Below are 24,303 nucleotides of genomic sequence, written 5' to 3'. Positions count from 1 at the left end.
AGGTTCACAGAAACAGAATGGTTGAGGTTGGAAGGGACCTGCAGATGTCATCTGGTCATAGAACCAGCTGCCCAGGACTGTGTCTAGACGGCTTTTGAATATCTCCAGGGCTGGATAGTCATTGTACATGAAGATGTCAAAACTCTTTTTGAGAAACAATGGACAACTCTGATAGCCCTGCACAGTCAGAGCAGATCATCCCAGCCGCCTTCCTGGTCTGCAGCTCCACCCCCTTATTACAGAATTAAAAAAAGGTCAAAGTAGAAAGACAAAAAAGCAATCATTTTAGGATTCTGAATTAGCTCCAACCCAGATACTAGAGATGCATACACATGTTCTGCAGACTCCTTTTTAAAACTAAGAAAGGAAGAACATGATAGCAAATAATATATTTCTTAGTGTTGCACAGGGAAAATGCCCAAAAGGTAGAAAGAGAAATGCAAGTGGGAGGATATGTACAGAGAATGGATACAGAAAGGTATGTAAAAAAAAAATTCTTACATACACCGGATTTATTTATATAAAGGATAGCTAACAAAAGATTTAAAGTATTTGACATAAAACTGGCATGTGCTCAGGCCACCAAACGGCAACTGTCTTCACCAATTTGGAGAAGAAAGGTCACAGAGGAGCAGTGATAATAGATAACAGCAGTTAAGACCATGCATTATTATTATTTACTATTTATATTTTTATTTTATGTAGAGCATAGTTCAGGACTCTTCAGTGCTAGATAATATGCACACACATGCATGCATACATACACAGACATGAAGCTAAAGACTGGTTTTGTCCTTGGAAGTTTACAATCTAAGTGAAAGTCTACTGTGCACATAACCCTTTGAGGATAACAAGCAGGTGGCAGAAGAGAATGGGAGAATGGATACCCTGGGCTTCTAAATTATTTTGTTCTTTCAAGACACCTACTCTAAAAACATAACATGCTTCATACATTCTAGGTAACACAATAAACCCTATAAAACACATCTAAAAACATAACTAACTCCCACAAGGACCTCTTCTGTTAGCTAGTCAATAAAATAAACAGGAACCTCTCTATGTTAGAAATTTTGTGATCAGCGAGAGTAATGGTGCCATGGCTCTGCATTGGGTCCTTGTCCTTTTGGAGAAAGCAAGAAAAGCGTAAGAGAAATGGACTGTGAGTGTCCTGACCTTTATCCTGATTGCCCAAGTTCAGGGAGTTTCAGTATGTCCTTCCATTGCTGATCACGCATGACTCAGTAAAGGACAATCTGAACGTTAATGGCTCGCACTGAAATAAATTTGGGCCACTTGATTCATAGCATGCTGGAATCTGACCTACTTAATTTCTTACAAAAGAGATCATGTATAAAAACATGTCAGAGAGACAGGGATACAAACAGCTGGGTGCCTGAATGATTGTAATTGTGTGAATATACTGAAAAAAAATGGAAACAAAGAGTAAATCGTCTTGACTAAATCTGAACTGCATTTTGAACTGCAATTGTAAAACAAATAGCTTTGTCAGCACAACAGTACTAAATTCTTGAAGATCACAGATATCATAAAACATATATCATCGTGTCTTTTCTGTTAAACCTGCAATATATATGTATATTTTAGGACCTAGTATTTTATTCTGAAATGCAGATATGCTCAAAATTATACTTAACTGATTGGTTCTAGGTCAAACACTGGCAAGTATCTCCCTTGAGTAACAGACTATGATATTATCTCAGCTGGAGCATTCCACACAAGCCATCAGGGATTTTGGGATCCTGTGGTTTTTAAGAATTCTAATTTTATCTTTTTAAGTAAAGAGGGAAGTATTTCTTAAGAATGTGTTTGAAACTTCAGACATTTGTTTCATAAAATAATATATGAGCCCACAGAAGAAGTTGAAAGAAAAGAAATTTTAGGCTGGCACTATTAAGGAGCTAAATCTGGAAATTCCAGAGTGAAGGCTTTATACAATGAAAATCCTTAAAAATGTTACTGTGTACAAGACATAGTCTTGTAGAGACTTGTGAAGGCAGTCTTTAGTTATAAGGATGTATATCCTTTATGTAATGTCACAGAGGTTTGTTTTTAACTACTTCAAAAATGGATGACTTATCTGTGCACTGCCATATACTGTAAAGGATTTTGATTACAGCTATGATGCTCAGAGAGCTTCTTTCATACTCATTTACGGAGGAGCTCTTTATTGATATTTGCTGTGAAAAAGGCATTGTTCAATATTAGCATCATTTAACTATATGATGATTTTGGAATATACTATTTGAGTTACTATTTTAATGCTTTGGTGATTTCTCATTACAGATTTCAACATTTTTGTATTCTCAAGAGCCCTTCTTTTTAACTATTTTCTTCTCAATTTTTTACCACTAATACTTAGATATCATAAATTATATAATTGTTTTTCTCCTGAAAGTACTTTTAATATGTAAGCTGGTTATTTTAACAGTTCATTTCAAACTATTATTTTCTTCACTTCTATATTACCGTTAAAATAGACAAGGGCAAAGTAACTGCTACAGTGATGACTATATAATTAAATGGTGTCAAATATACTTCATGTAAATATCCTCCCTTATGGGTGGAAGGAGTTCTATAGTTAATGGAGTCATGTATTAAAAAAATTATCTACACTCCATTTAACTCATTCAAGTATATACACTATATGTATATAAAGGTATATATATCTAGATTAACTACTTGTAGTCAGTCCCCTTCTCTCCTTTCACTTAATAAACCATTCTCTATCTATAAAGTACATTTTAATCATTTTAGATAACTCTTCTTATTTATGACATTTGCATTATATATATATATTTATATGACATCAGTTCTGGAACTGAAGAAAACCATTCCAATCACTATACACTCAATAAATCTGTGTTACATTCACCAACAGTGTACTTCTACAGTATTCAGTGGCACATATGTAAAACGAAATTCTGTACTTTGCAATTGCACAATGTATTTCAGTGAGTCTGACTGAGAGCCTGTTCTGGATGACCTGCTTTGAAGTAGTGCTCATTCCCAGGTGTTTCTTCTGTAAGTTTTAAACATTCTATGATGTGATTGAAATTAAGGTGCCTGTTATCTTCCAGGGATACATCACCCACACAAATATGCTCCCATGCTAGAATAAACAGCGAATTAGAAGACTGTGCAAATAAAACAACCAAAATATATAAAAGTAGTTTAAAAAATAATATTCATATAATTTAATTTTTAAAAAGTAATATAATTTAGTGTAACTTCAATTAGATTTATAAGATAAATATAAACTTAGATTTTATGTAACAGAGATAATTTTTTGGAAACTGTTCATCAACAAAGTAAGAGAAAAGAATCAAGACAAAGAAGGTCATCCAAAATACACTCCTGGCTTGTTTTCTAAAACCCTTTCCACTGCCCACACATTATAGATGGATCCTCTTTTGCTATAATTAACTACAGTGTTAAGAGAGTCATGCTTTATATTCCATTCTTAAAATACTTGGCATTTCCATTTTATATAGGGAAATACAAATTATGTGTATGTTGGTACATTGTTTTCCTTCCAAACTGCATTTTGTGGAAACACACTGAAGGATCATGTTTGTGTTTCAAAACTATTAGGGCCTGTTTGCTACCCATCTTCAACTGCAGTCTCTAATTTGATCACTAAAAATGTTTGAGGTGTACTAAAACCAAAGTAAAATAGAAATGTTGCTTTAAAAATATGCTTCAGGGAGCACTGCAGTAAAATGAGATTTTAAAAGGTTGGGTAACTGTACGACATAAATGGATTTTATTCAGAAACACTTGTGGAAGGAGTAAACTGAACTTCTGGAAGATGGACAGCTCTGCTGTCGGGCTCTCAAACTTGAAATGTGGGTCTACTCAGCAATCTGTATTTCTTGATGCTTGAGAGCCTCTGTAATCAAAGAAAGGTATGTGCAAGTTATTTCTTTCACTATTACAAGCGTTTCAATTCTAAACATGAGCACTGACGTAACTTGGTAATATTTCAATGTGAAGAACACATGAACTGGTTCTCAACATCAGAAACAAAGCTTTGTTATTACTCTAAATACACACTTAAATTCAATGTGTGCACAGAGCACTACAAAAATCTTTTGCTCTGTAGAAAAAGAGGATTATTTTTCTGCTGTAAACATGGCAGGTCTGGATTGGGAGGTATTGGGTACTATCATTCCAGCTACTACTGTGCATATCATAAACACCAGAGTTAAGCCCGTTTGGCTGTTTTGCCTGGGAAGAAATCCTCTTCATGGTTTTCAAATGTTTCATCTTTTCCTCTAACCTTCATTCAAGAGATGAAATGAAATGACTTTGAAAATTCATTTCATGGTGTTGCAAAGTTTTTTAATTCCTTATTAATTAACTTTTTGTGTTTTGGAAGGATGCTTAAGGGTATCACCAAACAATTACAATCTAAATACTACGTTAAACAAGCATTTTGCACACTTGCTTCCCTCAGTGTTTAATATTTTTTAAAACTGAAATTGAGAGAAAAAAAGTAGAGGACCATCTCTGAGGGGCAATTTTGGTGAAGGATATGTGTTCTGGGGGAGGCTTTTCGATCACTTCTCACGCCCCATTAAGATAACAGCTGGAGGCATCACCATAGCCAGTGGTAAGTGCAGCTTTCACTGCCTGTCCCAAGACATCCATCCACAGACCTGGACGACAAGGACATGTAGTCATTTGGATTGCAGTTCAATGCTAGCCTTTCTAAGGCTGGTTTTTTTCAACTGGTTTTGGCCACTCTGAGGGCTAAGATAGAAAAATTAACTTCCCCTGGCTACATGATCTTGGTATCTCTCTTGTGCTAGCACTTGTGCTGGTACAGTTGCACAAGAATTTAGAGAACTTATCCCACTGAAAAGTCAAAAAGAAAGAGGAGGAAAAAGAAAAGAAGGGAGCACATGAAAGCAGAATTGCTCTATGTGAAGCCCCAAGACCACTAATAGGTGTACCAAATTGCAGGCTGACATTTTTCAGCTTGTGAATCTTAGAAGATGTGGGAAAGCTGCCCTGGTATGTCAGATGGATCCAGGTCTGCAGGCCTGCCTGTAGTTCGGTTCTCACATTCAACAACTTTGCTAAAAACAAGACAAATGAGGAACAGGACTGTATCTTTTAACACTCAGTGCAAATTGACATAACTACCTTTTATGTGAGTCCCTTGTAACTATCAAGTCTTTAAGCTGATTTTGCTCTGAGCATCTACCTTAGTCATGAGACATTATTTTCTCTTGCCAAAAAAGCCTGTACTAGTGCTTCTTGATTTGCCCCACTCGTATTTGCAAGTTCCTATTCTCTTAGCTGTGCTGATGCACATGCCAGCAAACCCATGCTATAAATACAATTATAGAAATTATTCAGGTTAAATAAACCAATTACATATTACCACACTTTTTAAAACTTTTCCTTCTTTTAAGCCAAATCATTGCTATGATTCAGTCAACAACATAACCATCCAAACAGTTCTACTTGTACAGCCAAAGGAGTGGTAAACTGCAATTGTGGCAGGAAACTGCAGCAGTCTTTTAAAGTGGTTTTGCCAACAAAGAAAATATCATTTCGAACTATACTCTTAAAACAATTTGGGTGTCTCTATATGGGAATATTCAGAGAAACTAAAATGAGTTAATTACATTTGTTATTTCAATGTACATTTCAAGTATATTAAAACTCATCTCAAAACCTCTCATCTAGGAATAAACAATCCAATTAAGCTTGTTTATATTTGAATTTATTCAAGAAAATTAGTCAGAAAATTAATTGAACAGTACAAAGACTTTCTTACTTTCAAATAAAAGTGACCATGCATGGTCTTTTTCAGGGAAACAGCTGATGTGTTCTAAGCCTACTCATATCTAAATCTGCATGAACTTTCTTTTAAGCGTCATTAGGCCGTAAGTGGGCTAAGCTAGTAAAAGGCAAGGCCATGCTACTTTTGAAGTGAGTAGCCATACAGAAATCTATTGTCCTTTAATTTACACAGAATTACTTCATAATATTTACTGAATCATATAATTTATCTATGTCTTCCAATTTAGAATTTTAGTTAATTAAAATCTGATAATGGATGAGGAAGGGAACTTTTACTCAGAATCTTTTTGGTCAAATTATCCTTTATCGAATAACAGCTTTCTGTAAGGCGTATCAGAATTCAAGCAAATTTGTGTCAGTGAATTGTCTCTTTCAAAAATTGACTTCAGAACAACAACACCTGTTATTACCTGTTTTTCATACAAGTTCTGGTATGCAGTAGCTTCAGGCATCATGTTATAAAACAAGAAAGTAAATGCAGTGTTTCGACATTCTGCACTACTCAGCTCTTTTCTGGTGACATTCAACACAGTCTCAGTCTAGGAAAATCCACTAGAACATTTTCCCTATTCTATCCCACAGATTTTCTCCGTTTCTTACTTTCTCCTGCTCCCATTTTCAGACGGAAAGGCATTTTAAGAAATAAAAATATGTAAAATATGTTTTAGAGAAACTGTTTCCCAGCTTACTGGCCTCACTGTATTTCCTCCAGCCTCACAGTCTGCAACACTTTCAATACAATCCATGTAATTAAGTATATGAATAAAACTTCTCTTTAGTTTTGACAATATATTTGTTATGTTCTCTGAGCTTAACTTGAAAGCTATAAAGATCCATCAAATGGTTTACAAATACACAGTACAAAGTACAGTACCTACTGAAATATTTTGCAGAATTTTGTCACAGTGTAACTGCCCCAAATACAAATGTGTAAAATACCCCAAATTTAAAGTATCCTCTGACCTCTTTTTTGTCTAAAGCAGCATATTCAGCTTCAATGCTTTCAGCTTCAGGATCACGTGAAAATACCATTCGAGATTCCAGGTTAAGAGCCAGCTCTTTGTGGTGTTGTTTCTCTGCACAGTCACATGGGGTATCTTTATTTTCATTTTCTGCAAACAAATCTCCACCATGTTTTACTAGAAGCTGAAAAGTAAAACAGCAAAGTAAACAGTTATTAATTACCAACTCTAATAATACCCTGAACAAAAGATGTGTCAGGTAAGAAGAGAACAAAAAAAATACGAGCAAGGAAAACAGAAAGAAAAGACAAATATAATAGCAATGCTCTTTGGGAAACAAAGATTCTCGGTTGTTATTAAATAAATTACTGCTTGATTTCATACACAGTTATACCTATATGCACCATAATTCCGTGGAATCACAAAATCTCAGAAATATGTTACAAGGGAATGCTGTACAATATGTCTCTGTTAGGTTTTAAGCAGTAAAATTCTGCTCTACTGATATGGTCAGTGCTCCATAGAAAATGAGGGGCCTGAGGTCCTCAAGTACCTGGCAAGATGGAGCTAGAAACACTTTTAAATATTCTTTATATATGGGTATAACTCCACCATTCTTCCCAGCACTGGTACACTGGTAGTGACAAAATGGGAGATTCCATAGGTAGGAGGGAAGATGGGGTACCAGCTCACAGATTGCGCATACTACTACTGGTAGGTCTACCTTATTTTTGACGACATGAGAAAAGTGAAATAATTCTAATTCTGATAATGCTAATATGGTCTAGAGTTGCGCCATTTTGCCAACCTTGTCTCTTGACAGTAACCACCCAGAAATACAGTCTCTAGCTAATAAACACTAATAGTGCTGCTCTCATTACCTTGCCAACCTTGCCTTCTGCCATAAACTGATATGATACCATAGAACCATGGAATCACAGAATGGTTTGGGTTGGAAGAGACCTTAAATATCATCTAGTTCCAACCCTCCTGCCATGGGCAGGGACACCTTCCACTAGAACAGGTTGCTCAAAGCCCCGTCCAACCTGGCCTTGAACACCACTTCTACGGACGGGGCATCCACAGCTTCTCTGGGCAACCTGTTCCAGTGCCTCACCACCCTCACAGGAAAGAATTTCTTCCTGATAGCTAATCTAAAGCTACCCTCTTTCAGTTTAAAACTGTCACCCCTTGTCCTATCACTGCATGCCCTTGTAAAAAGTCCCTCCCCATCTTTCCTGTAGGCCCCCTTTAAGTATTGGAAGGCTGCTAGAAGGTCTCACTGGAGCCTTCTTTTGGCCTGTCCTCATAAGCCCCTGAATATCTTCGTGGTCCTCCTCTGGACCTGCTTAAGCAGGTCCATGTCCTTCTTATGTTGGGGGCTCCAGAGCTGGACACTCACGAGAGCAGAGTAGAGGGGGAGAAGCACCTCCCTCGACCTACTGGCCACACTTCTCTTGATGCAGGCCAGGATATGGTTGGCTTTCTGGGCTGCGAGCGCACATTGCTGCCTCATAGTCAGTTTTTCATCCAATACTACTCCCAAGTCCTCTTCCGCGTGGCTGCGGATTCACCTCATCACCCAGCCTGTATTTGTGCTTGTGATTGCCCTGACCCATGTGCAGGACCTTGCACTTGGCCTTGTTGAACTTCATAAGGTTCGCATGGGACCACCTCTCAAACCTGTCCAGGTCCCTCTGGATGGCACATCCCTTCCCTCCAGCGTGTTAACCGCACCACGCAGCTTGGTGTTGTTGGCAAACTTGCTGAGGGTGCACTCAATCCCACTGTCCATGTCACCAACAAAGATGTTAAACAGCGCTGGTCCCAACACTGACCCCTGAGGAACACCACTTGTCACTGCTCTGCACTTGGACATGGAGCCGTTCACTGGAACCATCCAGCCAATTCCTTATCCATCAAATCCATGTCTCTTCAATTTAGGGTCAAGGATGTTGTGCAGGACAGTGTCAAATGCTTTGCATGAGTCCAGGCAGATGACATCAGTTGCTCTTCCCTTATCCACCAATGCTGTAACCCCACTGTAGAAGGCCACCAAATTCGTCAGGCATGATTTGCCCTTAATGAAGCCATGTTGGCTGTCACAAATCACGTCTTTATTTTCCATGTGTCCTAACACAGTTTCCAGGAGGATCCGCTCCATGATCTTGCCGGGCACAGAGGTGAGACTGACTGGCCTGTAGTTCCCCAGGTCTTCCTTTATTCCCTTTTTAAAAACAGGGGTTTAGTTTCCCCTTTTCTAGTCAGCAGGAACTTCACCGGACTGTCACAACTTCTCAAATATCATGGATAGTGGCTTAGCCACTTCATCTGCCAGTTTCCTCAGGACCTGCGGATGTATCTCATCAGGTCCCATGGACTTGTGCACCTTCAGATTCCTTAGATGGCCTTGAACCTGATCTTCTCCTATGGTGGGTGGTTCTTCATTCTCCCAGTCCCTGTCTTTGCCTTCTGCAACTTGGGCAGTGTGGCTGAAGCACAAAAGTCATTGAGTACCTAAGCCTTCTCCATATCCCGGGTAACCAGGTCTCCCATTTCCTCACAGAGCGGGCCCATGTCTTCCCTAGCCTTCCTTTTATCACCAATGTACCTATAGAAGCTTTTCTTGTTGCCCTTGATGTCCCTGGTCAGATTTAATTCTATCAGGGTTTTGGCCTTCCTAACCTCATCCCTGGCTGCTCAGACAATTTCTCTGTATTCCTCTCAGGCTATCTGTCCTTGCTTTCACCCTCTGTAGGCTTCCTTTTTGTGTTTGAGCTTGTCCAGGAGCTCCTTGTTCATCCATGCAGGCCTCCTGGCATTTTTGCCTGAATTCCTCTTTGTTGGCATGCATCATTGCTCCTGAGCTTGGACAAGATGATCCTTGAATATTAACCAGCTTTCTTGGGTCCCTCTCCCCTCCAGGGCTTTATCCCATGGCACTCTACCAAGCAGATCCCTGAAGAGGCCAAAGTCTGCTCTCCTGAAGTCAAGGGTAGCGAGATTGCTGTGCGCCCTCCTGGCTGCCCTAAGGACTCTGAACTCCACCATTTCATGCTCACTGCACCCAAGGCTGCCCTTGAGCTTCACATTCCCCATCAGCCCCTCCTTGTGGGTGAGAACAAGGTCCATCATGGCATCTCTCCTTGTTGGCTCCTCTATCACTTGAAGAAGGAAGTTATCATCATCACATTCCAGGAACCTCCTGGATTGCTTATGCCCTGCTGTGTTGTCCCTCCAACAGGTATCAGGGTGGTTGAAGTCTCCACGAGGACCAGGGCTTGTGAATGTGAGGCTGCTCCCATCTGTCTACCGAGGGCCTCATCTCCTCGGTCTTCCTGGTCAGGTGGCCTGTAGCAGACCCCCACTGTAATGTCTCCTGTCTCTGTCCTCCTTTTAATCCTGCCCCATAAGCTCTCGGTCGGCTCCTCATCCATCCCCAGGCAGAGCTCCATGCACTCCAGCTGGTCACTGACATAGAGGGCAACACCCCCCTCCTCATCTCCCCTGTCTGTCCTTCCTAAAGAGCCTGTATCCTTCCATTCCAACACTCCAGTCATAGGAGCCATCCCACCACATCTCCACGATGCCAGTAAGATCACAGCCCTACAGGTACGTGCATGTCTCTAACTCCTAAGCAAGGACAACAAATGCCACAGATTTTAAAGGCCAACAGTGAACCATTTTGCTGATTTATTATGACATCTTTACAACATGTGCTAAACTTCTAATGATGGAGCACCCAGGACAATCATTTACTACTAAAATGATTCATCTTATTTCTAGATAGAACTAAATTATATAAACATTATCTTGCCTTCAGACCATGATAGCTGTAACAACACTATCCTGTATTTTTAGTCAGGATTATTTCAAAACTCAGCTTCTAATTTTTTTATTTCTAAAAATAAAATTAAAAAAAATCCCCAAATGATCTGTTCTCCCCATAAACCTTTTAGATCATGATCAATCACTTCTTTCTTTTCAGCCGACTGTACTTCCTTCACCTGTCACTGTAAAATACAGAATATATTTTACAAACCTGGAATCGTTCTAGTAGATTGAGACCTTTTCCCACATTCTCCAAAATAAAATAAAATGTAAACCCTAAAATAACACAAACCACTGTAATAACAAGATTTAGTAGAGAAGATATTAGTGTCATTAAGTATGACACTGTATTTTATCTTTATAGCAGAGTATCAGGCAGAAATAAAGATAACACTAGGATAATTATCAATATACCCAGCCTACAGTTAGCTTGTTCTATCTAAACTTCTTAACGTTGCCAAAACTTTGTTAACTTGAGTTTCACATTCTGTCTGTACATTTTAAACTCTAACAGAAATTTAACTGAGGCAACTAAGACACCTAGAAGACTGAGGAAGAAAAATAGTAAATATACTTGAAACAACACTTCATAGACCTATGCAGCTCAAGATCTAATCCACAAGATGAGGAATATGTGAACCAACAAGTTTTTAATATGATGCCATATTTTTCTGGAAGCACTAATAAAAAGGCTTGGATCTCTCAAGTAATTAAAAGGAGATTAATAATTTAAATAATCACATTAATAATTTAGACAATCACAAAAATGCCATTTAATATGCCAAATACGCTGTGATAGAGTGGAACATATCTGCACAAAATCAAATCTATTCAACATGAAAGTTAACTGCACATTTGACTATCAACTCTAAACAAATCAACTAGTAGGTGGTTCACCACAAGGGACTATGTTTGGTTTTTCCTTTCCTTATGTGGGTGTGGTGGGGATAGGGGAAGATACAAGGCTGGGGTTGTCCTGAAAAGTTATGAAAAAGAAGGAGACGATTAAAGAGGAATGCTGCTCTGAAGTGAGAGTAGCCACCACAAAACTGGGCAAAAGGTGCCCCTGGTGTCCTAAGTATCCTTCAGTTTCCTGGAGAGAGGGAAGATGATGAGGATTAGGCAATTCAGGTTTTTATCTTTTTATTTTGTTAAGGATTTTAACCCTCAAATACTTCCAGAAAAAAAGAGGTCACTTAAATTCTTTTACCGAGCTTCGTTTTGGGCTTTTCACAATGTACTGTTCCTGTTCATAATCCTGTTCCTGTTGAAGGATTTAGAAGGACTACAGACTATACTGGAGGATTTAAGATATCTCAGATACTAATCTTAGGATCCAAGGTCCTCTACCCTATGGTAGGGCACAAAATGAAGTTTGAACTTGGGGGTGTACTCTATGTTTCTCATGTAGAAACCACAACTAGTTGGACTACATTACTGTGTCCCAACTCTGGCAAATGTCAATCCATGTGGATCAGACTGTAAATTATTCTTCAAAGACAAACTGAAAGTAAATTAGAGCCAGAAATGATTTAGTCATTTGAACAGTACATATTGTCATGATAACATAACCCAGTTTATATAATTAAATGGAGAACTAGCAGTCTAGCAGCTGGATTCATCTAATGAATCATATCACAGACAGTAAGAAATAGAACGATAACTTGTGAAGAAACACAAACCATGAACTGTCATGATGAGTTTGAAACCAATTGATTTTACAGTCTGCAGTTAAAAGCTGAAGCCCAGCTCCAGAACTACCATTTACTCTGCAGCTGTGACTGTGATTCTTTCCAACATTATATTCTGCCTAGATCTTACTGTGTGAGCCCATTTGCTTCATGCTCTTGAAACAAACTTTTGAACAACTGTTTCTACCTCTAATACCACTGTATAGCCCCATCTGAGGGCATGAAGGCAGAATGATTGAGGCAGAAGACTTCTTGCTCAAATCCCTTGTAAATCTGAAGTATAAGTTACCTGGGGATCTCAAGTGTAGAGAGACAGAAGACAAAGAAATAAGAATTTCGGTGGATAATGTGGATAATGCAATTGCTCTTTTTTTTCCCAATATATATTGATATGGGTCCAACTGTAAGCACAGTGTAATAGGCATAATATTTCACAGATGTGAGTAAGCAAGCTTGTAAATACCAGAAATTGAAGCATGTTGCAAACTGGTTACTAAACTTTTCTTCTGTTTACCATTTCTCTACCAGAAGCAACCATTCTCATGTCAAATCATTTTACGTGAGTGTTTTTCACCAGCTTTGCTCAAAGAGGTCATTAAATGATAAATCCTGACATCTCCCTTTTCTGATATGACATGCACATTTGTCCTCTAATGTACAATAACGTTTAAAAGCAAACGGATCTTCCGTGGGAAGGCTAGATAGAACAACAGTGACTGAAAATGTCTGTAGCCAGAATTTATCAAGCAGCTGGATCAAACAAGTGGCACTAAAAAAGAGAACAAGAGAAAAGCACACAGTCCTTTGCAATTAATATTTTTGTTTATCAAATATAAAAATAATTAAAAGTTGACAATCAAGATAAGAGCAGTATTAACATAGACCTAGGAGACAGCCTGATATTTGTTTCCAAATCAAACGCACCAAAAGAGGCACTAAATCAATCATATAACCATACAAATAAAGAAAGATTCACTCTAGTTGACAGGAAGAGCTAGGCAGTATCTGTTCTGTTACTCAGTTACCATGTACATAATTAGCTGGGTCTGAGTATAATTCAGCTAGCAAAGACTGCATGGTGACTTGCCTCGCTGGTGAGAATCAGGAAGTGTGTAAATAATTTCTAGCGACATGTTGAAGACAAACTGCTAGCATGGAGCTTGTGGAGCTGTAACAACATGGGACAGAGGAAAGAGGGGCAAGATTCAGGATACTGGAGGTTAAGCATCAGCATCTAACAGCAGCATCCTCTTAACTCCTCTCAGTACTGACCAGGGGACCAGAGAGACAGAGGCTTAAGTTATAGCACAGAAAATGGCATAAGAAAGCTGAGTTTCCATTTATTACAAGCTCAGAAAACTAGGAAGGATGATCTTTATATTAACAGAATGAAAGAAGTGTTGGCTATTGGAAATAAAAAGACACTATCTGAGCTTTTAAAGAGAGGACTAATGAAAACCCAGAAGATAAAGAAGAGCATCCAGTTTGAGATGGTGTACAGCTAAGGCTGGGGAATTGAACTGATGAATTTTAAATGAGAATTTTCAGACAGTATCTGGCAACTTGACAGAACACAATCAGTGTAACAAAGTAAAACCACAGAACATATTATGTGAGAATCACAGAGAAGTTCACAGTATTGGAAGGGTGGTGCTATTTACCTCTTTTTAAAAAAACCCCAAACTCACAGATAAATAAACTAACTCTATCGACAAATACCAGAGAATCCCAGTGGAATAGAATTCTGGACTTAAACAAAGAAAGCTTTGATGGCCACCTGACCAAAACTGTAACAATAAAAGTGACATGCTGACCAAGAACAGAAATGCTGCAAGGGCAGAAACCACAAAAATAAAGGGAACTGTGTCTCCCAACTATATTGAGAAAATGCTATGCTAATACATGATGCTTAAATTAAAATTTCAGACTACGTAAGTGACTGAGTAATAGACAAAATAGTTGGCAAACACATGAGAGGAGAAGCAACTCCTGACTTTCTCCAGAGTAGTCTACAAGACCTAATTCAAAATGTTACCATCAAAGAACCACTCAATAACAATTCCCAAAATGTACTTAGATTCACTATTCTTGCAGAAGTAGAACAGAGACAAATACTCCACCGACTACCTTCAAAAAGTGGTACTAAATAAAAGCATGGGAAAAAATTCTAGAACCATCAGAAGAATCTGTGAAGGTAGAACAACTGGACATAATTGTATGAGAAACAAGAAGCTGAAGTTGTCTCCAGATGAAGAATAGGTAAAGAACAAAGTCTGAAAAAGGTAAATGTAAAATCACAATAAAGAAGGCTCTGAATGTTTTTTGAGCAGTGTGCCAAGTGCATAGCAACTCAGAATAAGTAATTTTAAAACATCACACACAGTAAATCTGTCAATATGTTTGTAAAGTCAGTCACTGGACAAAGTGCAAAAGCAATCTCAACATAAAGCAGAAAAGTGATATAATTGTTGGAGTCCAGATTCTCTGTGCATGTACCACACATGCTTCATGAAGGACACAAAAGAAAGTCTGTTTCAAATTGAAGTCTCAGCACAAGAGGTTCTAGAACAACCAATAAACCAAATACTAATATGAGTACCCAGCACCAGATGGTACTTATTCAGGAGTCCTAATGAAACTCAAATATGAAACTTCTGAACTATTTATTATAACATGCAACTTATTGCTTACATCTGTCAGGTGCAAGATTAGAAGGTGATAAAAGTAACACCAATACTAAAAATAGCTCCAGAGAAAATCAGAAAAGCACAGGGAGAATGTCAGTTTTTACTGCAGAGAGAGGTCACCAGTGAAGTCCCACAGGTGCTGGGACCTGACTGTTTAAGATATGCAGAAGTTATCTACAAAAGCAGGTGAATAATGAGGTGACAAACTTTGCTGATGATACTAAGTTAATGAGTAAAGCGTAGTCTCAATAAACATGAAGTTATACAAAGAAGGAAAATAACCTAAATTTTACATGTAAATGCTGAACTCTGAATTAATCATAACCATTAAAAATACAAATCTTGATGTTATAATAGACAGACTTATGAAAATATTAGCTGTTTTTGAAAATGTTAGATGTCTGTTCTTGTGTTCTTTAAATTAAATTACCAGCTCAGTTAAATACTAGTCCTTATTACTTGGAATAGTTTAAAAATAACTTTGATGGGAGACCTTCAAAGTCATTACGATTCCCAATTACTCATTACTATCCACTACTTCTACAAACATTAAAGTAATTTTTAATTTGTAAAAAGGTAATTATATTTAAGTATGTTAGCACAGATGTATGGTATCCTCTAAAAAAGCTGGGCACTGTAAATTAAAGACATCAAACCTGTTCTTGAAACATGGACAGCACTTCCCAGTCTCAGCTACAGAGCAGAATAAAAAGAGCTCTGATTTTCTCTTTACACATATAGGTATGCCTATGCCTACCTTTAAAGCTTTTTCTCCAGTATTACAGTCTTGTAATTATTTCCAGTTTTTATAAGCCCACAGAAGTCTTCTGCATGCTAAGGAGTTTATGTCATGAAGTTAATGTATATGTAATTCATTTTTTTCATTGTTCTCTACAGACAGTAGAGTCTACAGACAGTATGTTTTAGGCTGTTTATCTTTGTCATTCTTCCAATTAATGAAAAATAGAATTAAAAAGTTAATATATCAGATTTTTTTCCCTGAAACAGCTTTGTGAAACACTGTGCGTGTCATTTACTAATAGCTGTATATAGGCTTGTGATGATATATGAACTTTTACCTCGACACAGGTTTTCATCCCTGAGGCAGCAGCATAGTGCAAAGGTGTATTTTTTTTGTTATCAACAGCATCAATGGCTGCTCGTTCATATTGTCCCTCATCCAGCTTTGCTCCCTTCCATTTCAGGATCATTTGCAGACAATCTGCTCTTCTGCAGTCATCTTCTGAGGGTCGTGTCAGGCGAGGATGAAGAGCTCCTTCCGAGATCATGATCTGAGGTCCCATACACAGTAAGTGCATAGATGTCTCATTGTGCACATTCCGTTTATTTGGGTTACCATCTCTAACAAAAAGGAAAGTTCTGCAAGGGGGAAGAAAACAGAAGAAAAATAATTAGCACACAATTACACTAATTTCCGTGAAGTGGGAGGGGTCTATTATGACAGTGCTCTTTCCTTCTTGCCAAGATTTTTTTGCCATGTTAGTGGTAAACATTAATAGATAATTGCTACTGGACAGCTCTCCTCCATTTCTTTTAGGAGTCAAGAGACAAGATCTGGATGAATTACTGAAATATATAATTACTTTGTCAGTGTGTGACAAATTTTAGTTGGCAAAGTTTATTCTATAATTCTGTGTTGTACTGCAATAAAAGTTATTGAGTTACAAGATTGATGAAATAGATACTTTCTTTTTTCTACTCTGTGTCCTCAGTAGTAGCGCATTTGGTAGTCTGCAAATAGATAATGCCAGAGCAAATTCTGAAAAATTCATTCTCCTTTCCTATATCTTTAGTCAGATGTCAACTCAGTACTTACTACTTCTTGAAAGTATATAAAATACTTTTCCTTGCTAGCACTGAGTGCATTGAGGAAAGACTCTATTTGCTTTCTCACTCCAGAATATATGGAAGTGCTACGGAATGCAAACCCTCACCTATGCAGATGACAGAGGCTGGCAAGAATTTTAAGTCTTCTCTTGAATGCTTTAGAGGCAGTTCAAAGTGGACAATAAACTATACTGGCAAAAAGGATCAGACTGGGAATGAAAGGGAAACAACAGACTGATTCCTGGAATCACAACTCTGATTCCTGACAGCTCCTGAGACAAAGCAGCTTTCTGCTGCTTCTTGCCATCAAGGAATTATAGAAGTTACAGCCCATTTCTGAAATGGAAAAACTAAATCCAAGCTTGCTTTAGCCTTCTGAGGTATACTAAAATAGTAATTTTTTTTCTTAAGGGAGAGTGAATGGTAGGAAATGGCAGAGAATAAAGACCATGTCTTTGTAGGACTGGGGTCAGAGAGACAGCAATAGTAAAAGAACTCTGTGCAAAGGTAGGAAGGACAGTTCCTAGAGAGGTAACACCAGGCTAAATCAGAAGCACGGCACATACGTTCAAGAAGTCACTGTGGAAACACCTGCACTGTTCCCATAAGCCCCCTCACACACAACACCAGCAGAAGACACTGTTCTTCTCCTCTCCAGGCTGTTCCCTGACTCCAGTTTGCAAGTATGGAAAAAACAGTTATTCTGGAACCCTCATTAAGTCAATACAGGAGACCAGCTTCCACCCTCCCTGCCCTCACCACTAAGACAGTTTCAAAGATTTTCAGTTTAAAACAGGCAGTTCAGCCACCTGAAGGCAGGCACTGCCTAATACAAAATCAGACCACATTGCTCTTGGTGAACAGTGAAAAGCAGAACTTGGTAACCAAACTGACAAAACAAAATATTATTTACTTCAGTTATTGGCTCATGCTACAGTTACAAGTGTAAATGCCACCTCCCCTTTCTGCTGTCCCTGAATACATCCCAGCCGGTGCTACACAGTATGCCTCTCTCTCTCAGAGTTTTCCCATGCTTTGTTCAGGACAAAGAATAATCCTGAAACTATTTTATTAATAAAGAAAGAGGCTATACAAGGTGGGTGTGGAATTTCCCTTTTGGAAACTACTGAAAACAGACTGGGCAAGCATTTCAGTAGAAAAATTTAGGCACAGCTGAGCTGGTCCTGTGATGGAAGGATGTCTTGATGATAGCTGTTTGGTCAGCTGGATTTCTGTCCTTCCTTCCCTCTGAAAATCTCTGAACAGTTTGAGTTCAGAATGAAACTTATTACTAAAATACTGTTCTTCTAAATAAGTGGTAACAAAGTACTCAGAGGAAAAGATAAAACCAAAACAGTCTCCTCTATGTTGCCCTATTTTGGCAGCAAAATTATTCCTTAGAGAAATCTCTTTTTCTTTCCACGATAGCTGACATGATAGATGCGTTTGTTAGGAAATACGAATATGCCAAACTTGAGATTAAAGATGTTGCCAAAAATGTGATAGCACATTTTGTTTGCTTGGGTTTTTTTTTTTGTTTTCAGAGGAAGGGATTTAGTAACATAGGGGAAATGCTTCACAGACAATTACCTGAAGTGGTAAGACTAACCAGTACCAAATATAATCTAAAATGAATTTGTTTATTTGAGTCAGCTTGACATAGTATGAAACTAGAGACAGAAAGAAAGGAAGGGAAGGAAGGTGAAAAAAAACAGAAGGAAGGAAAGGCGGGGGAAGGATAGGGAAAGGAGAAGGAGGAGTGGAGGGGGGGAAGGGAGGGAGGAAGGTGGGGAGGGAGGAAGAAAGGCAGGCAGGCAGGCAGCAAGGCAGGCGTAACTCATTGGGCATGAGGAGATGAATTCTAGAGAGGCACTTAGATATGAGAATGCTAGATGCCTTAGGTACGAGGTTTTGCATGCAAAGCCTACATATAGAAAGACGAGGCTAAATCTCAGTCATTCTTGGTCTCTGTAAGATGTAAATTTGGAGACTCACTAAAATCTGAGTCCCTTTACTTTTGCAATAAGATCTGTTTTATGGTATCTTTTCTTCTGTTAATTCCCTTTCACAATTTCACTTATGTTTTCACTTATGTTTTCACTTCAAGTAAAGATCACCCCCAACTTAGCCTTCAATGCATTTTTAAACTGCCGTATGAACAGAAAAATGTAAAGTTGTTAATTTTTCAATTCAGAGTCCTTAAGTCAAGATTAATTAAAGGTTTTAAAAAAATTTTATTATTCCCTCCTCCCCCTACCCAGGACATTTACTATCCATATGCCTCCTAATGTTCCATCCCACAACTCTTGCATCTTCCTTAAGAAAAAAAAAATAGAGATCACATTAGTAGGAAGAAAGAGGCAGTGGCTCTTGTGATTGTAAAAGACTTCATGTCTGGCTCCTTTTTCAGTAGTTTTTAAAATAATATCAAGGTTAACTGAATCGTATCAGTTAAAGAGACCATCCTGCCTATATTCATCTTCCTCCCTTTATTTTTTTAAAAACCTCACTATATTTTTCCCAGCAACTCTGCTGAAATTCTCTTTAATGATCCCAAGCTATGTGGATTTTATCCCTATTTGACTGACTATATGCTGTAACCAATTAGTTTTCCATTACTAAGATTTAAGTGGGTTTATAGAAGAACCTTTGTAGAAGACAAATGCTGAATGGATACAAATGCTCTCCCATAGTTTGAGGTAGATATTTCACCCTATTCTTAACAGTTCAGTGATGAGATGGTTCTGCCCTAGGCTGAAGGGTTAAACAGTAGTTTAAAAGGTAGCTTTAGTAGTGAGTAACTATTAGTACATTTTTCTTCAACATAAAATTAAGCTCTTGGGAAAAAACAATAAAACTCGTGTTTTATTGTATAATAAATATTTATATATATACATGTATTATATATATATTACATATACATGTATAATATAATTTATATATATCCTAATCTAACATGAGAAGTGCTTACATTCTGCTTGCTTGCAGATTCTCTGTTATTCAACAAAGAGAAAGGCACTTTTCTGTCTTAACAAAATAATGACAAGCTCCAGGATGGATTTAAATCTTTTAAAGTGTCATTGTGCTGTTTTACTATTGCTTCATAGCACAAAGAATATCCCTACTCAATGTCTATCAGCAAGGTAGATTTTCAACTCCTGCAGGAAGAAGTAGCAGCAGATTTCTTTTTCCCAAAAGAGAAATCAAAAAAAACCTCCCCAGAAGGCTATTCCCTTGCCTAAGCTCAACATCTGCCCTTCTGTCAAAGTTATCTGCTAAAAAATTGTCCAAACATCTCTAAACATGTTGAAAACTTCTGCACGAACCACAGGCAAATTTTTGAGACCAATTTTGTGGCATTTGTAAAAAACACTGTTGGGCTTGGAGAAAAATTACGTTTGATTACTTGTGCTCCTTGCTGTCACTTAACTGCTACATCTCATAAAGGGGTGTGACAAACACCGGAGCTGCCAAAGGCAACGAGCACCTCACTCTGGGCACATAAATGGGCTTCAAAGTGCTACAGTATTTCCCCTTTTTCTCTCCTTAACCTCTTCCAAAAGTCAAAGGATCAGCTCTTCAGTGTAAGGGGAAGTCAAGCCGATATTGAAAAGTCCAGCCTAACCCATGACTTAAAGTCCAGAAAAGATCACTAGTGTCCAAAAAAGGGTAAATTAATACATTTTACATCCAGAATTCATTATTTGACAGGGCTCCATTTTTACCAGTGGTATTTGGTGAGTAAGAATTTCACGGAGCAGTGCTATAGATCCCTGCAATTTGGCTCACAACTTCAGAGGTCTAAAAAGCTAAATTTTACCTGGAAATGTACTGATAGAGTGAAAATATGCATTGCCTGTGGGAAATACCACTTACCCGCAAGGCAGCTAGACTTTACTCTAGCTGCAGTTTCCAGATTTTGCTTTGAGCTGTAGCTCTTTGCAGAATCCAAACTTGAGGTGTCAAAAGCATCAAAAAAGTGTTGAAAATAGTGACAAGAAAGAAAGGGCTGTAACATTCACGCCTACTACTATCTGTATTTGCAGAAAAGCAGCAAGAGACTCAAGATCACAAGGCTGTGAACTTGAATAATAAACAACTGGCACATTCCCTCACTCCAGGAAACTAACATCAACACAACCATTTCTTCATGTTTTAATAGAATCTTTTATATCTGGGGCATGAAAACCACCATATTTACAGTCTCTTTGCCTCTCTAAACGAATGCTATATACATTATAGCTATATATATATATGTATACACATGTACATATATGCATGCATATAAAAACATGAAAATGTACCTATGTATAGAAAAATAAAAGCAAAATAAAAACTAGCATAAAATGAAATTATAAATAAAGGGAGTTCTGACAGCTGAAGACTAAAGCAAGTCTGAATCTGCTCAAAGACCGTGAAACTTACTGATTTTTGAATGCAAAGCACTTATGTATACTATATAAACTACACAGCAAATTGCACCATTACTTTAAGCAAGACAAGTGAGTTAATAGAAAAAGGTTAGCTGCAGCAGGGTTCCCTCTCACAACATCCCCTCTGGTCCTTGGGTTAGATAGCCCACGTAAGCCCAGCTTGCTATTAAAGAAATTACACTACAAACTACAGTGCAGGCACAAACCTAAAGCTCATAGCTTTCTGAACATTAAGAGAAATATGGGTAAGCCATGAGTTACAACAAGATACAGAAGAGCCAAGCCCTGTTACCCAGTAATTTAAAACTCATATGCAATGAATTAATACATACAATTATTGAATCATTCAGCTTCCAACACAGTAGGTCAATACTGATGCATTAGATCCTGAATAACCAGGGTCATTTCATTAACTCAAAGTACTTTCCCCCCCAAATGTACTACAACAAAACAACCACAGTGTATTAGCAAGCACTTGAAGAAATCTTTTTAGTCATTACTGACAGCTGTATAGAAGTATGAGCTGGTTTAAATAGTTTTGTGAAGAGTATTATTATTCACTTGATGTTGAAAGCCACATCTAGTAAAAGTAATTATTGATATTTTTATTCATCATATAGTGTTGGAAAATTCTTTGTTAGTACTTACAGTTTCCTCTTTGTTTCATTAAGATTCTTAAGCTTTTCTTACAGCCCAGGAATCTCCTGCATGAGGTAAAAACCTGGGCAGGAGACCGTGACTATTTCTATTCTAAGATAAAGAATCTGCTGACAGATCATTAACCGTTTATCAAAGACAAAACAGACTATTATCCTGACTTTTTGTAAGCCTTAAATTCAATTGGCCCCTTGCCTAAGAACTGTTACTAACACTACCAGAATTCCCATAAGCACTAGTAATATCCTGCTACAGTAAGGAGCGAGGTTATACCGGTGGTGATTTGGGCTAACAGCAAAGGAAGCATCTGAGAGGCTGTCAATGATATTGTCTCCACTGCTGACGGAAGTCTGTGAAGAGCTAATTCTTCCTTCTGAAATTTGAAGCCTTCACAGGCATTTCAAGATCCTTTATGTCAAGTCCTCCACTCTGTCCTCCAGTTCTGTATTTTTCCTAAACAGAAATGCCTCCCATTTGTTCCTATTCATACAACTCCTACCAAGTATGGCATGTCTGGCAAAACGGGATAAATCAACTTCCTGAGTACTCCAACAATTTCTGCAGATTTTCAGAGAAAACCACCAATTTGAGAACAAAGTCCAGACTATGGTACATAGGAATCAAGTCTTTTACTTTGAGCAATCTAAGGTTCAAATGGAAATCTTTGACTCTGCCAACATATGCTCTTCTGGGCCTATTTCACTTAGCGACTTAAAGTAACGTTCAGTACAAAAATACTGCCTAGAATGCAAGCACTGTCTTCACTTACTCCTAAACTGGCTCTGTAAAGCCTTACAGTCTTTTTCACTGTATTGCTGTAACTCCACCTACGGTTTCCCCAAATAGCTTGTTTCCAAAAGACTATTAAAGGTAAGTCAGCACCTGGGTCTGAGTTCCAGTTCTGGACTGACACATGTTAATGTAGTAACCCATTGCCTAAAGACACCTAAGAAAATATGCATCAATAAAGAACTTGCTATTTTTTTTTAGTAAAAAGATGCAAATAGGTTGAAAAGGTTTTTTGGTTTAGTGGTTTTGTGTCAGCTAATATGATTAAGTATGACCTTCTGTAAATAGTAATCTTTGGCTTGGTACAATACAAAAAAACAAGAAGGACAATGTGTGAGAGTGGCAAAGGGACACAACTGAATTGTGGAGCATGGATCCACAGTTAGTGTACACTAAAGCTGAGGAACACAAAACTTGGTTAATCCCTACATTTGTTATACTGTGGGCAAAAAAATATCATGCTTTATATATGGTTCCTATGCCTGTCAGGAGAAACAGCAGCACCAAAACACAGAATTAAACCATTCCTGATGCAAAAACGTATCAACAACATCCTTAAGTTATCTTTAACCAGAAAACTACTCTATTTATGAGTGACTTGAGCTTGGCTTTCCCTTGGACAGTCAGGAATACTGTTTCCATGATCCCACGCCACTTCTGGCTTTTATTTCAATATTCTGAGTGACATTTCAAAAGAAAAGGGGCTGAGTGCCTAATGAGAAGCGGCTTCCACTGGAGCTGACTGCTTACCAGCAGCTTTTGAGACTACATGTCTTCTGTAATGCAGACTCTGTGTGATTTTCATGTCTGTCTCTGGCCCTTTCTTCTATACAGTTCTTTACAGCTAGAACCAATTCTCGAACTTGGGTGTCATCCTTCCAGCCTTCTCTCCATATCTCCCTTCGAACACGTTTTTTTTCTGAAAAGACTATCCACACTGAATTCTCTTCTCAGATAACTGTGAGATTATTATTTTTTAATTGGTTTCAAACAAATGTCAGATGAAATAATAAGCATGAAACTACCAATAAGTGGGTTAATCTTCACTGTTTAAACACACAGCTTTGTATTTCTGCGCAGGGACCATTATCTACATATCAGCTTGTGAATCACCTAGCAGTGCATGACATCTAGTGTTGGTATTATTTATATAGCAATAATGATGAAATTACACAGCAAATACTAACAGGCTTTGAATCATTTCTATTCTATTTCTTAAATCTATGAATGTATCACAGAGATCATCTCATGTTCCTCTATCTCTCCCTCCTGTTGCTTGATCTTTAATGACACTAATTTTTATTTTCCTTAAATGTCTCAATGAAGTAATTTTATTACATTTAAATTGAACAAAATTTACAAATTTTAAAAATCAAATCATCCAGAGTCTATATTTTAGCCAAAAGGAAAACAGGGTTTATATACAATGTCACTGAATATTTTGGCTGCATACTGCATTTAGCTATAAAAGTTAATTAGTTATTTCTGATAAATTTACTTCTGTTTTTCAGAAACTGCAAGTCTCTCAGTCATTGTTCCGGTAACTACTACGCCAACAGATCTCTCTGGT

General features: G+C 37.8%; 1 protein-coding gene across 6 annotated transcripts in view; it reads right to left on the bottom strand.

Annotated features, from left to right (window-relative positions):
• Positions 1 to 24,303, bottom strand: part of ANKIB1 (ankyrin repeat and IBR domain containing 1) — a 104,333-nt gene that overhangs the window by 33,152 nt on the left and 46,878 nt on the right. For all 6 annotated transcript variants that reach the window (XM_074835473.1, XM_074835482.1, XM_074835436.1 and 3 more), the window contains exons 3-4: positions 16,086 to 16,386; positions 6,799 to 6,981 (exon numbers count right to left, since the gene is read on the bottom strand). In XM_074835473.1, coding sequence (XP_074691574.1) covers positions 6,799 to 6,981; positions 16,086 to 16,386 — 484 coding nt within the window. The remainder of the gene's footprint in view (positions 1 to 6,798; positions 6,982 to 16,085; positions 16,387 to 24,303) is intronic.

The sequence above is a fragment of the Strix aluco genome, chromosome 1, assembly GCF_031877795.1.
Source record: "Strix aluco isolate bStrAlu1 chromosome 1, bStrAlu1.hap1, whole genome shotgun sequence".
Taxonomy (NCBI): Eukaryota; Metazoa; Chordata; class Aves; order Strigiformes; family Strigidae; genus Strix; species Strix aluco.
Note: the sequence above shows the minus strand (reverse complement) of the source record. Positions and strands in the feature narration are given on the sequence as shown.